Source organism: Chiloscyllium punctatum, chromosome 40 (assembly GCF_047496795.1).
Source record: "Chiloscyllium punctatum isolate Juve2018m chromosome 40, sChiPun1.3, whole genome shotgun sequence".
NCBI lineage: Eukaryota > Metazoa > Chordata > Chondrichthyes > Orectolobiformes > Hemiscylliidae > Chiloscyllium > Chiloscyllium punctatum.
Genome location: NC_092778.1, coordinates 22,145,628 through 22,161,144, shown reverse-complemented (window position 1 = coordinate 22,161,144; position 15,517 = coordinate 22,145,628). Strand labels below are relative to the sequence as shown.

Sequence of the window (15,517 nt, the reverse complement as noted above, 5' to 3'; positions counted from 1 at the left end):
CCCAAGTTTGTTATAATATTACGTATGCCTGACTGAATTTCAAAAGTTACAATATTCTCAGCAAATATTTCTGACTTTACGGTTCAATCATATTTTAAAAGGTGTTATTAAAGACTTAGCTTTTTTTTAAAGTGGGGTCTGAATAAAAGTTTGAGAGTTTTTACAAGAGATGAACCAGTTAAGGAAATTTAAATGTTTTGAATCTTTTCCATGAATGGAAATTGTTTCACTGAGAATTTTTAAAGAGTGAAACTGATGTTAAATTGTGAGAAGTTTGTTAGTTTTTCATCTCCACATGGCTTTGGAAGTCTGTTTTGGTGGATACTGGGCGAGTGAGTGACTAACCAGCTCGACTTCCTCAACTCCCATGGCTATCCACACTCTATTTCTGGGGTCAGGTGGATATGTCTCCATCCAGTAGTCTCCTTTTGGAGTGAACAATGCATGATTTCAGGAATGTTTCAATCAAACCAACTCAAACTGCCCACTGTAGGGAAAATCCCTAAGGAATATGTGTCCTTTTTGAATGTTATTTTTGTTTTAAAAATGAGTGAGCAATGGTCAATGAGTGAGCAAGTGACCCATTACCATTAATTATGCTCCCTATTTGTGTAATCTCCTCCAATCCCATAATCCTCTAAAATGTGAATATTCCTCTAATTCTAGCCTATTGTGTTTGCCGAATTATAATCAGTGGTTATCACAGTTTCCTCTCAGCTCCTGGGACCCGGGTTTGATTCCAGCCTCGGGCAACTGTGTGGTGTTTGCACATTCTCCCCGTGTCCGTTTGGGTTTCCTCTGGGTGCTCCAGTTTCCTCCCACAGTCCAATGACGTGCAGATTAGGTGCCTCTAATTCCTGATGAAGAGCCTTTGCTCGAAACGTTGATTTTCCTGCTCCTCGGATGCTGCCTGAACTGCTGTGCTTTTCCAGCACCACTCTAATCTAGACTCTGGTTTCCAGCATCTGCAGCCCTTGTTTTTACCTAGATTAGGTGAACTGGCTGTACTAAATCGCCCATAATGTTCAGAGGTGTGTAGGTTAGGTGCATTAGTCAGGGGTAAATGTAGGGGAGTGAGTCTGGGTGGGTCACTCTTCGAGGGTCAGTGTGAACTTGTTGGGCCGAAGGGCCTGTTTCCACACTGTAGGGATTCTATGATTATCGCTCTACCATTAGCGATGGTATCTTCAGTTGCCTGGGCTCCAAGCTCTAGTATTCTCTCCTTATTCCTCTCCACATATCTTTCCTCCTTTAAGTTGCTTCTTAAACCCAACCTCTTTGGGTTTTTTGGTCATGCAAGCTCTTTAAAGTGGCTCTGTGTCATGCTCCATTTTGTGATCCTCTTGGGATCCACGTTGGGATGTTCCATGATGTTAAAGGTGTTACTGTTCGTGTCAGTGCAATATACTTTCTTCAAACAAGCATCTTCGGGACTATGGTACTGATGAATGCGCTGTAAAGCCCTTCACTTAGATTGTTTAAATTCACATTTTATCATTCGTCAAGGAGGCTTTTTTTTTAAAGAACATTAAATTCTAAAACTGATTACATCTCAGTTCAGATTTGGGATGGAATCATCGCAATAGAAGTGTGATGATTTAATGTAATATTGAACAGGAAAATATTCCTATCGTAAATGGAAACATTTTCATGGAAATATTTTCATTTAATTCAGAATCACAGAACCTATTGTGCCCACACTGTTTCTACCCCTGAGTGATAATCTCCTGCCCACTTCTCATATCCTTGCCCACCATTACTATCTAAACAACCATCCAATGCCCTCTTGAATGCCTCAATTAAACCCGCCACCACCATGTTTCCAGGCAGTGGATTCCATACTCCAACTACTCGTTGTGTGGAAAAAGGTTTATCTCACTTCTTCACCTTTGCTCCATACAAGGGGGAAACACGAAAATAGGTGGTATTGTGGACAGTGAGGAAGACTACCAGAAATTGTAGCAGGACCTTGACTGGCTGGGGAAATGGGCCCAGAAATGGCAAATGGGGTTTACTACAGATAAATTTGAGGTCTTGCATTTTGGAAAGTCAAGTCAAGGTAGGAGTTTCATGGTGAATGGTAGGCCGTTAAGCAGTGTCATGGAACAGAGGGACCTCAGAGTTCAGGTGCACAGTGCTCCGAAAGTGGAGTCACATGTAGACAGCGCAGTAATGAAGGCTTTTGGCACATTGGCCTTCATTAGTCAGGGCATTGAGTATAGAAGTTGAGAAGTTATGTTGCAGTTGTACAGGATGTTGATGAGGCTGCACTTGGAGTCTTGTGTTCAGTTTTGGTCTCCTTGCTATAGGAAGGATGTTATTAAACTGGAAAGAGTGCAGAAGAAATGTACAAGGACATTGCTACGGTTCAAGGGTCTGAGTTCACATGGAGAGGTTGGACAACTAGGACATTTTTCTTTGGAATGCAGAAGAATATGGCAGGTGGTTAAGGGTAGAGATCTTACAGCAGTATATAAGATTATGACAGGCATGGACAGGGTGAATGCATTCAGTCTTTTTCCCAAGGTTGGGGAATCAAGGACTAGAGAGTATCAGTTTAAGGTTAGAGGGGAAAGAATAAAAGGGAACCTGAGGGGCAACATTTTTACACAGATGGTGGTACGCAAATGGAATGAGCCGCAAGCAGAAGTGGTTGAGGCAGGTATATTAACAAGATTTAAAAGGCATTCTTGGATAGGAAAGGTTTAGAAGGATATGGACCAAATGCTGGGAAATGGGTTTAGTGTAGGGATGGACATTTTGGTCGGCCTGGACCAGTTTGGGCCAAAGGGACCGTCTCTGTGCTGTTGGACTCTATGACTTTATGACACACTAGTTTCTCCCCATGTACTCTACCAAGCCCATTTTGAAAGCTTCTATCAAATCTCTCTGCCTTCTTTTCCCAAATCTTCCAGAAAAAAAGTACTCTTTACCATTCAGTTGGCCTACTCTTTCACTGGGCATTCATCTTTACGAACAGTTGCTTCATGAAGGTAAATGTCAGAACATAACTCAGCCACAGGACAAGCAACACACTTCACCTTAAGGTATTTATTCCAACAACAACTGGCATTCATGTACTACCTTAACATGGAAAACAAAGGACTAAAGGACAAGGCACCAAGCCATGATGTTTTTGATCATGATTACTTACATGGGGCGACATGGTGGTTAGTACTGCTGCCTCACAGCACCAGGGACCCAGGTTCAATTCCAGCCTTGGGCGACTGCCTGTGTGGAGTTTGCACATTCTCCCTGTGTCTGCGTGGGTTTCCTCCGGACGCTCCGATTTCCTCCCACAGTCACAAAGATGTGCAGGTCAGGGGAATTGGCCATGTTAAATTGCCCACAGTGTTAGGTGCATTAGTCAGAGGGAAAGGGGTCTGGGTGGGTTACTCTTTGGAGGGTTGGTGTGGACGTGTTGGGCCAAAGGGTCTGTTTCCACACCGTAGGTAATCTAATCTAATCTAAAACCAGAGGAAGTGACTGAAAACTTGATGGGAAAGATAGGTCTCGAGAGGCTTTAGGAGATGTGCAGAAATGAAGGCAGTTCTATTGAGGATGAGGGAGTAATGGACATGAGAGAATAATGGACATGAACAACGCAGGCTACTGACATGTTACACAAAGCAGAACTGAGGCATACTTTTTTGCAAACAAGCTAGAGATGACAAACTGATGATTAAGACTGCAGAGTAGGTTTGGTGAAGTTGAACAATATTATGATGGTAGAAGTAAGTAATTCAAATGATGGCTTTTGTGTCAGATTGGTATCCCAGCTCTGAAATAGTCCGGATGCAAAAACTTGAATTTTTAAACTGATGGGGATTCTCGCCATCATCATGGAAACAGGGATCGAGGTCCAAATTCTGAGACTCTACCCCTGGAGATAGCACCTATCAATTTTGGTGAGGAATGGGGGCAGGTTCCAATTAAAGGCACATTTTTAAGTGTAGCTGCTTCAGGCTGAGCTTATGTTCACTAATGGGATGCCCAAAACAGACATTGTATACTTTAGACTTCATAGGAGAGATTCTAAGGTTGCTAGAGACTTTGGAGAGTGGGGTGCCATTTTGGAGAATTAAGGTATCACTCTGGATAATGGCCCATGACACTTCTAGTTGGGGCCAGATGCCAATTGAGAATGTTAAAAGCAGACATGAATGTGTGTAAGAAATGCATAAACTCTGTGGGCCTAGTAAGCCTGATTAGACCAGTCAAAATATTGATTAAAATTGCTGACAAAGGGAGTTGAAAAGAAAAACGAGCTGTCAAGGCATTTAAAACTCCTATCCTCTAAATAAGTAATTGAAAAAATGTCTGCAGTATTAAAAACAAAATCACTGTTTGCTCAATCACTCTGCTGTTTCTAAGGTTAAAAGTTATAATCACAGGAGTAGTGATGTACCATTGATTCTCCAACTTTTCATTATCACAACTGACAGCTTGATTGAAAGCCCCAACTGTTTATAAACTCTGAAGTAGAACTGGGAACTCTAATGTTGAGTTTTGAAAGGAATCAAAGGAGTTACATGTAGTAATTCTTTTCAAACTGACAAGCGATTTTTAAAAAATGATAAATTCATCAATACACACAGCATGGATCCTGAGATCCGATAACAGTGGTGGAGTTAACAGGGTACATGCAAGGCCAAATAATTGCTGAAAACTTACCTTCATTGATATTGATTTGCTGTTTTAATGCTGCATCCACATGCAGGTATTGTGGAATTAATTGCCCAGTGTTCATGTTATGCTGGACAGTCCCAGCCATTGATAAGATCAAGCCTTCTTGGTGCTCTTTTAGTGCCATCATGTCCAGTGCAAAAGCTTTCCCATCGAACTGCAGACTGGAAACCACCAAACATCTAAAGCCAGGCAACAATAATGTGTTCGTCAGATAAATAACATTATAAAGTTGGAATATTGAATTCCTGCTTTGTAAATTTAAAAACATAACCGCAGAAATCAAGGTCGTGAGCAATAAGCATAGAAATGATTGGCTCCATATTAAATAATAAAGTTTCATTGGCAACTATAGATCTAAAGACATGTCACCTCTGCTTTTGAGCTTGGCTTTGAGCTATGTCAATCTTCTTTGAAACATTATTCAGTTACATTTCTCAAAGTTGGCATATCATGTTACTAAACAATATCTAACTGGTAAATTACTTGTTAGAAAATTTGACAAAGCTGCAAATTCGAAATCTGCATTGGAGATTTCCCTGGGGACATGTTGCACACAGTGATCATGTTTCCTAAACGCTGGCTTCTACGTTCTTAATCACTGGTGTTATTGTCTCTTCAAGAGAACCACTTTAAGCAGTGATACATCTTCCAGTTGAAAAATCTTTAAATAAGAACAAAGCAAAGTGCATTGAAGTTTCATGTGAGTAGTACATGGGCATATCTTTTACCTTGAATGATGTGCTTTTGCAGTTATTTGCAATTGGCTGTTCTCTGGCCCAGTCAGAAAGCTCTGGTGTAGGACAGCTTTAATACCCAGAATTCGGACACTCCGTTTCCGTTCATTTACAACATCAAACTCTGTTACCACAAGATCTTGGCCATTAGAGTGCAGGAAGAATGTGCCATTATAGTTGTTCTCTGCATAATTCTTCGCTGTTGCGTAGGTCTTTGGTTATAGAAAATAGTTAAATTAAACTAAAATTAGTTTAACTTCAAACGAAAAGAACAAATTCATTCCAGTTTGATAGCTTAATTATAAAATAATCTGCATAATATTCTGCTCAATGATATCAAACATCTATTTTTCATAGTTAAATATCACACAACACCAGGTTATAGTCCAACAGGTTTAATTTGAAGCACACTAGCTTTCGGAGCGACGCTTCTTCATCAGGTGATTGTGACCTGATTCACACAATCACCTGATGAAGGAGCATCACTCCGAAAGCTAGTGTGCTTCAAATTAAACGTGTTGGACTATAACCTGGTGTTGTGAGATTTTTAACTTTGTACACCCCAGTCCAACACTGGCATCTCCAAATCATGACTACTATTTTTCAAAGATTAATGAGCAGCAACAGTATCCTCTTTTAAAAAATCAGTAAGACTCTAATTATCTCTTCTATAGATCTGTACTGTTATTAAGGTCATGGGGCTTAGCAATGTTAAAAGAGAGTTAAATAAATCTGCAATTTTCAACATTACTGACTGACTTGGTGTAGCTGTGGGATTGAGCCTTACAGATCACATGGCCTAATTTCCTTTCCGTATGGATTTAACTAATTGTAGTGACATTCGGGAATAAAACAGCCATCAGCCTGCCTTAGTGAGAGCACTCTCACTTCGTGGTTGGAACATGTAATCCAGGTTGATAAATCAAGCACAGCACGGAGGTAATGCTGCATTATCAGGAGTGCCTTTCAGAACAGAAGTTAAACCAACATCCTGAGGTCGTGGTGGAGGGCTGTTTTTCAGACTGGAGACCTGTGACCAGTGAGCCCACAGGTACTGGTACTGGGTCCACTTTTGTTTGTCATTTGCGTAAATGATTTGGATAAGAACATGGGGGCATGGTTAGTAAGTTTGAAAGTGACACCAAAATTGGTGGTATAGTGGACAGTGAAGAAGGTTATCTAAGGTTACAGAGATCTTGATCAATTGGATCAATGGGCTGAGAAGTGGCAGATGGAGTTTAATTTGGATAAATGTGAGGTATTGTATGTTAGTAATACAAACATGGGAAGGACTTATACAGTTAATTAACTTAGGAAGTATGACATGGCAGGAGAGCTCCAAATCGTGGTCTGCTCCTCTTTCTCGATGGGAAGCTGGCACATTTCCAGTGCCCAGGAACTGCATGTGTACAAGAAGTGTATCCAGCTGCAGCTCCTAGAAGCCCGTGTTTTGGAGTTGGAGCAGTGTTTGGCGACACTGAAGCATTCGCATGGCGGACAGTGTCACGGATAGCACATATGGAGGGGTGGTCACACCACATGACCCAGACAGTGTCGTGGATAGCACGTAAGGAGGGGTGGTCACACCACAGACTCAGACAGTGTCATGGATAGCATGTATGGAGGGGTGGTCACACCACATGACTCAGACACCACAGGCAGGAAGAGAATGGGTGACCACCAGGCATGGCAGAAGGGCTGAGCAGACAGTGCAGGAATCTCTTGTGGCTGTTCTCCAGTAAAACAATATGGCATTTTGGATACTGTTGAGGAGAATGGCCTCTCAAGGATAACAGCAGCAGCAGCCAAATCCATGGCACCATGGGCGGCTCTGCTGCAGAGAAAAGGAGAAATAGCACAGAAATGCTATAGTTATAGGGGGTTTGGGGAACGGATAGGCATTTCTGTGGCTGCAAATGAGAATCCAGGATGGTGTGCTGCCTCCCTGGTGCTAGCGTCCTTGATGTCTTGGAGCGATTGCAGGTCATTCTGGAGGGGGAGAGTGAACAGCCAGTGGTCACAGTACACGTTGGTACGACTGACACAGGTTTCAAAATAAATGGATGAGGTCCTAAAAGCAGAATATAGGGAACTAGGAAAAAAGGTGAAATGTAGGACCTCAAAAGGTAGCTATCTCAGGATTACTACCAGTGCACAAGCTAGTCAGAGTAGCAAAAGCAGGATATATACGACAAACATGTGGCTGGAAAGATGGTGGGAGAGGGAGGGTTTCAGATTCACGGGGCATTCGGGGAGGTGGGGCCTGTACAAAATGGACAGGTTACATTTGGGCAGGACAAGGACTGATGTCCTCAGGAGAGGTATTTGGGAGTGTGGTTGGGGAGGGTTTAAACCAGTGTGGTAGGGGGATGGGAACCAGAGGAGCAGGACAGTAGATGCAGAAATTAAGGGAGAGGTAGAACAACAACAGGCAGGAAAACACTGCTGAAAAGAGCAGGGGTGGTCTGAAATGCAAGTAGTATAATAGGCAAGGTAGATGAACTTCAAGCTTTGGTTAGTACTTGGAACTATGGCATTATTGCAATTACAGAGATATGGCTGAAAGAGGGATAAGACTGGCAGCTGAATATCCCAGGATTTAGATGTTTCAGGTGTGATGGAAGGGGATGTAACAGGGGTGGAGGGGGTTGCATTACTGGTAAAGGAGTATCTCACAGCCGTACTGAGGGAGGATACATAAGAGGACTTGTGCAGCGAGGCAGTGTGGGTAGAACTCAGGAATGGGAAAGGTGAAATCACAGTGCAGGGGGTACACTACAGATCTCCCAGCAGCTAGAGTTGTTGTGGCGGGTGATTTTTAACTTTCCCCTATATTGACTGGGACTCACTTTGTGCGAGGGGCAGAATTTGTAAGGACCATTCAGAAGGGTTTCTTGACACAGTATGTAAACAGTCCCACCAGGAAAGGGGTTATACTGGACCTGGTTTTGGGAAATGAGCCCAGCCAGGGGAGTGAAGTTTCAATTGGGCAGCATTTTGGAATTACTGACTATAATACCGTGAGTTTTAAGATACTTGTGGTAGGGCTAACAACAATTCTTCGGTTAAGGTGTCAAGTTGGTGAAGGCAAACTACAACAATATTAGGCAGGAACTGGAGAATGTTGATACAGGTGGGCTGTTTGAGTGTAAATCCACATCTGACATGTGAGAGTATTTCAAACTGATAAGAGTTTAGGAGTGGCACATTCCTGCGAGAATGAAAGATGGGTAAGGCAAGCTCCATGAAGTTTGGATGATTAGGAATGCTATGACCTTGGTCAAAAAGAAGAGGGAAACATATGTAAGGTCTAAGAGAATGGGAACTGACAAAGCCCTTGGTGGAAAATATGTCAGGAAAGTCGGAAAGAACTTAAACAAGGAATTAGAAGGGCTAAAACAGGTCATGAAAAGTAGTTAGCAATCAGGATTAAGGAGAATCCCAAGGCTTTTCATACATACACAAAAAGCAAGTGGGTAGCCAGGGAAAGGGTTGGCCCACTCAGGTACAAAGGAGGGAACTGATGTGTGGAGCCAAAAGTGGTAGGCGAGGATCTAAATGAATACTTTGTGTCGGTATTCACCGAAGAGAAAGAATTGGTGACGGGTGATATCAGGAAAGGGACTGTTGAATCTCTAAGCCAAGTTGCTATTAAAAAGGAAGAGGTGTTGTGCCTCTTAAGGTAGATAAGTCCCAGAATATTGAGGGAGGCCAACAGGCCAAATTGCTGGAGCACTGACCGACATCTTTGTCTCCTTTTTGGCCACGGGGAGGTCCCAGAGGACTGGAGAATAGCCAATGTTGTCTCATTGTTTAGGAAGGCTAACAGGGATAATTCAGGTAATTACAGGCCTGTGAGCCTCACGTCAGTGATTGGGAAATTATTGGAAAAGATTCTCAGGGACAAAATCTATACACAATTCGAAGCAAATGGATTGATTAGTGATAGACAGCATGGTTTTGTATGGGGGAGGTTCAGCCTCACTAATTTGATCAAGGCTTTTGAGGAGGTGACGAAGATGATTGAGGGAAAAGCAGTCAAAGTTGTCTACATAAACTTCAATAAAGCCTTTGACAAAGTCCCACATGGCAGACTGGTACAAAAGTCACACAAAATCAGGGGTGAGCTGGCAAGATGGATACAGAAGTAGCTTAGTTATAAAAGACTAAGTGCTGGAGGTTGCTTTTTGGAATGGAGGGCTGTGACTAGTGGTGTTCCACAGGAATCAGTGCTGGGACCTCTGCTGTTCACAGTCTACACAAATGATTTGAAGGAAAACCTAGCTGGTCTCATTAGTATGTTTGCAGATGATACGAAGATTGGAGTTGCAGATAGTGAGGGGGATAGTCAGAGGATACAGCAGGATATAGATCAGTTGGAGGCACGGGCAGAAAATTGGCAGATGGAGTTTAATCCAGAAAAATGTGAGGTGATGCATTTTGGAAGGTCAAGTACAGGTGGAAATTATACCATGAATGGCAGAACCCTTAGGAATATTGGTATGCAGAGGCATCTGGGTGTGGAGGTCCACAGATCACTTAAGGTCACAGTGCAGGTAGATATGGTTTTTAAAGAAGGTCTATGGCATGCTTGCCTTCATTGAAAGGGACATTAAGTATAAGGAAAGACATGTTATGCTGCAGCAAGTTAGGCCACACTTAGAATATTGCGTACATCTCTGGTCACCGCACTGCCAGAAGGATACATTGGAGAGAATACAGCAAAGTTTTACCAGGATGTTTCCTGGTCTGGGGGATTTTAACTGTGAAGGAAGGTTGGATAGACTGGGTTTGTTTTCACTGGAACACAGGAGGTTGAAGGGGTGACCTGAAGGAAGTTTATAAGATTGTGAATGGTATGGATCGAGCGGAAAGTATGAGGCTTTTTCCCTGGGTGTAGGGATCAATTACTAGGGGACGCAGGTTCAAGGTGCAGGGTGGGGGCAGTGCAGGGGAGTTTAAAAAAAGATGTGCGAGGGATGTTTTTCACCCAAAGTGTGGTGAGTGCCTGGAACACGTTGCCAGAGGAGGGGGTGATGGTGGAAGCAGACACAACAGCAGTATTCATGAAGCACCTGGACAAATACATGAACAGACAGGGACTAGAGAGATATGGATCCTGTGGGTGAAGATACTTTTAGTATGGAAGGGGAAAAGGTGTCGGCGCAGACTTGCAGGTCCGAAGGGCCTGTTCATGTGCTGTACTGTTCTTTGCTTTTTGATAGGACCCTGGTTAGTACTGTAGATCAGAAAGACCGAAGGGTTCAGGTACATCATACTTTGAAATTTGTGTCACAGGTAGACAGGGTGGTTAAGAAGGCATTTAGCATACTTGCCTCCATTGCTCAGACCTTTGAGTAAAGGAGTTGGGACGTCATATTGGAGATGCCCCCATCTGAGTATTATGTACTGTTTTGTGTGCGCCCTGTTATAGAAAGGATAGTACTCAACTGGAGAGGGTTCAGGAGAGATATACCAGGATGTTGCTGGAAAAGAAGGTTTCAGTTATAAGGAGAGGCTGGATGCACTGGGACTTTCTTCACTGGAGCAAAGGAGTTTGAGGGAAGGCCTTACTGAGGTTCATAAAATCATGAAGGACATGGATAAGGTGAATAACAAAGATTTTTTCCCTTGGCTGAGGGAGTTCAAAATTAGGTGCCATATTTTTAAGGTGAGAGGAGTAAGATTTAAAAAGGACACGAGTGGCAACTTCCTTTTTTTTTACAGCCTGGTTAGTGTATGGAATGAGCTGCCAAAGGAAGTGATGGATGCAGGTATAGTTACAGTGTTTAAAATACATTTGGATAAGTACATGAATAGGAAATGTTTAAAGGGATATTGGCCAGACACAAACAAGTGCTAGAATTAGAATCCCTACAGTGTGGAAACAGGCTCTTCGGCCCACGCCGACTCTCCGAAGAGAAACCCACCCAGACCCATTCCCCAACCCCATATTTACCCCTGACTAACGTACCTAACCGATACACCCCCTGAACATTATGGGCAATTTAGCTTGGCCAATTCACCTAACCTGCACATCTTTGGACTGTGGGAAGAAACTGGAGCACTTGGAGGAAACTCACACAGACATGGGGAGAACGTGCAAACTCCACACAGACAGTCGCCAGAAGCTGGAATCGAACCTATGTCCCTGGCGCTGTGAAGTAGCGGTGCTAACTACCAAGCCACCGTGTTGCCCGGTATGACTAATTTAGTTTGGGAATATGGTTGCCCCCATTTAAGAGGACGTCGATTTCACATATTTTGAATCAACCTGTTCAGAACACACCTCTGGAGCAAGTGGGATTTAAACAAGGGTCTCCTAGCTCAAAGGTGGGGACACAACCACTGAGCCATAAGAACCCCCTGCATTTTTGTCTGAGGTCAGTGTAAGGTTGAACAGAGGGGTTCTCTTACTGGCTTGCAATTGTCCCCAAAACACTTTCACACACTGTCTTCTCCCTCAGTGAGAAACTAGGTAGGCTGCTTGATACAGGCAGTAGAGAATCACAAACCTGGAAAGTGTACGGTATTGTTGACTGGTATGGATGGCTGAACTGAGAATAAACTCTCATCTGACTGGAGGAGCCATTCACCTGAACTGAAAACTGGTTAAATAAAAAAGAATCAGTGAAAATCACCATTACTTTAAGAGTTTTCCAATAACTTATTTCAAAACTTATTTCTAAGTCTATAAATTAAGCCATTTTCATGTTATTCTAACAATTACAATTCTAACAATGAATTAACCATGATGATTAATTGAACCAGTTGTTTACAATTTAAGAATGTATTTTGTACACTACGAGAGGAGCTAAAGACATTGAAAACAGTGGCAACCTGAGCAAACAACTGACTGGTGTTTACAACATTGTGGGAGTGTTTATAAACCTGTTGGAAGGCCATGCTTTCAATATTTTACTTAAGCCACATGCTGCCCATCATAAATTAAGGCTGGGTTAGAGACAAAAGAAAACTGCAGATGCTGGAATCCAAAGTAGACAGGCAGGAGGCTGGAACGTCACAGCAAGCCAGGCAGCTTCAGGAGGTGCAGATGGGTGTAACCCTTCCTCAGGGCAGTCCAGTGCTGTGTTCTTCCAGCCTCTGCCTGTCTACTATAAATTAAGCTGGGGCCAGAAGCAATGTTGAGGTCAGAGGCTAGGTTTTGTGGTGAGAGACTAAAGTCCTGCCTCCCTGAAGCTTGTCAGCCATCGACAAGGCGCAAGACAGGAGACTGGTGAAATACCCTCCATTTATTTGGATGAATGCGGCAAGACTTAAGTAGCTGAAAATCATTCAGGATGTAACACCCCACTTCACTGGCACTCCATCCACCTCTCCATTCAGGGATAGACTATAATTTGCTGGCCAGGCCAACATCCACTGATAAAAGAAGTCTGTCCATCTCAGATGCACAGTGGCAGCACTCTGGAACATCCATAAGATGCACTGTAAAAATTCACTAAGGCTTCTGTGACCAGCAACTTCCAAACCCACAACCAGTATCATCTAGAAGGACAAGGGCAGCAGATACATGGGCACATCACCACCTGCAAGCTCCCCTCCAAGCCATACATGCTCTTGACTTGGAAATATATTACCGTGGCTCTTAAAATTGTAGAAGATCCTCCCTAACAGCTCTGAGGGTGCCCACCATGGACTGTGGTTATATAAGAAGATAGTTCACCCCATCTTCTCCAGTGTAATTAGGGCTGGGCAATACATGCTCATCTAGCCAATGACACTCTCAGCCTGTGAGTGAATACATAAAGAAAAAGGTGAAAAGGTATGCTCAGATTCTGACACCGTCAAGGGTAGATGATAAAAGGAGGTCGAGTATTTCCTCACCAGGAAGGCGAAAAAAAACAAAATGATTGATTAAAGCCTCTATTGCGTATGTCCTAGTGGCACAATCATTGTGTAGATATTTTTAAACAACTCTGTAGTAGGTGGGACTTAACCCAGGCCTCAAGGTAGGGACATATCAGAGCCGCTTGTGAAATTTAAAAATAATGGGAAATGTCACTTACAAGTGAGATAAAGGGACTTTTTTTTAAAACCAGAGGCTTTTGAATCTTTGGGATTCTGCAGCACAGAATGATGTGGAAATCAAGTCTTTGAGCATCTTGAAGGTAAAGATTGATAGGTTTCTGACTACCAGGCTGTCAAGGGTTATGGGGTTGGGGTGTGTAAATGGCATGGGAATGTTCCACCAGCTATGATTGTATTATATGCTTAAATTGGCTTAGTGGCCTACTCTTGTTCCTAAATTCCTCATCTGCGATCGAAAGCAAGGAGAAAGTGAGGGCTGCAGATCAGAGTCAAAAAGTGTGATGCTGGAAAAGCACAGCCGGTCAAGGCAGCATCTGAGGAGGAGGAGAGTCAACGTTTTGAACACAAGCTCTTAATCAGGAATTTCTGATGATGAGCTTATGCTTGAATGTCCTGCTCCTTAGATGCTGCCTGACTGGCTGTGCTTTTCCAGCATCACACTTTTTGACTGAAATTGAAAGCAAACTAGACATAAAATGTGGTTTTCAAAGAAACAGAGATTACGCACGGTTGGTTTATATTCTGTTGTTGCAAGAAACTATCCTGACAACCCAGACTGAACCCTACGTGCCAACAAAGTCCAATACTCAACCCATCATCTGCGCTGAGTTTCCTGGCATCAATTAGAACAGCATTATTGGTTTCGAGAGATTTGGGCTGTGCGTGAAAGAAATAGGAATTCTGATTCCTGATGAAGGGCTCTTGCCCAAAACATAGATTTTACTGCTCCTCGGATGCTGCCTGATCTGCTGTGCTTTTCCAACACCACTCTAATCTTGACCCTAATCTCCAGCACCCACCTCTACTAAGTAGGAATCAGTCACTACTGTTCTGCCCACATGCTGGATAGTGTTCCCTAATCCATTGCAGTTCCAGATCCAAAGTGTGAAACTGCAGGATGAGGAGGGATGAAATGACTCCACTACTGTATTCACCTGCCCCCTCAGTTGGTTGCACCAAGGTTAAATCAGATCACTTCCCTCCTGGAGACTTTTCTCCCAAATTCAATGAACTCACATTTTAAAAGGAGCCAATTTAACCATGCCTCCTTGAGATATCAAACAGTGAGTTTAATGACTACTGCGCGAGAAGAATTAGTACCAGAATTCACACACCTACACACAGAAACAAATAACAAAAGTTCAAGAACATTTCCATGGAGAGAAAAACAGTTCACATTTCAAGTCCTGAATGCCTCTTCTTCAGAACTGAACGGGACTGGGAAGTGTTTTTATAATGAGTTTTGAGAAGATTTGTAGCTCAGGTTAAGGTTCTGGATGTAGGCTTGCTCGCTGAGCTGGGAGGTTCATTTCCAGACATTTCATCACCATACTAGGTAACATCTTCAGTGGGCCTCAGGCAAAGCAGTGTACATGATTCCTGCTTTCTATTTATATGTTCGGGTTTCTTTGGGTTGGTGATGCCACTTCCGGTTCTTTTTCTCAGGGAGTGGTAGATGGGCTCTAACTCAATGTGTTTGTTGATAGAGTTCCGGTTGGATTGCCATGCTTCTAGGAATTCTCGTGCGTGTCTGTTTGGCTTGTCCTAAGATGGATGTGTTGTCCCAGTCGAAGTGGTGTCCTTCTTTATTTGTATGTAAGGAGACTAGTGAGAGTGGGTCATGTCGTTTTGTGGCTAGTTGGTGTTCATGTATTCTGGTGGCTAGTTTTCTGCCTGTTTGTCCAATGTAGTGTTTCTTACAGTCCTTGCACGGTATTTTGTAAATGACATTAGTTTTGCTTGTTGTCTGTATAGGATCTTTCAAGTTCATTAGCTGCTATTTTGGTGGGTTTGTGGGCTACTGTGATGCCAAGAGGTCTGAGTAGTCTGGCAGTCATTTCAGAGATGTCTTTGATGTAGGGGAGAGTGGCTAGGGTTTTTGGATGTTTTGTCTGCTTTTTTTAGGTTTGCTGCTGAGAAATCGGCGGACTGTGTTCGCAACAAACCCAAACAAGCAGACAAAACACATCCAGAAAACCTAGCCCATCTCCCCTAATGATGGAGTCCAGCCTAGTCCACTTTAGCCCACTTGCACATGTACG

At 43.0% G+C, this 15,517-nt stretch overlaps 1 protein-coding gene across 4 annotated transcripts in view; it reads right to left on the bottom strand.

Moving 5' to 3' along the window:
- The window catches only part of LOC140464425 (uncharacterized), a 409,548-nt gene that overhangs the window by 146,125 nt on the left and 247,906 nt on the right, over positions 1-15,517 (bottom strand). For all 4 annotated transcript variants that reach the window (XM_072559463.1, XM_072559465.1, XM_072559466.1 and 1 more), the window contains exons 36-38: positions 11,939-12,031; positions 5,418-5,635; positions 4,675-4,868 (exon numbers count right to left, since the gene is read on the bottom strand). In XM_072559463.1, the coding sequence (XP_072415564.1) occupies positions 4,675-4,868; positions 5,418-5,635; positions 11,939-12,031 (505 nt within the window). The remainder of the gene's footprint in view (positions 1-4,674; positions 4,869-5,417; positions 5,636-11,938; positions 12,032-15,517) is intronic.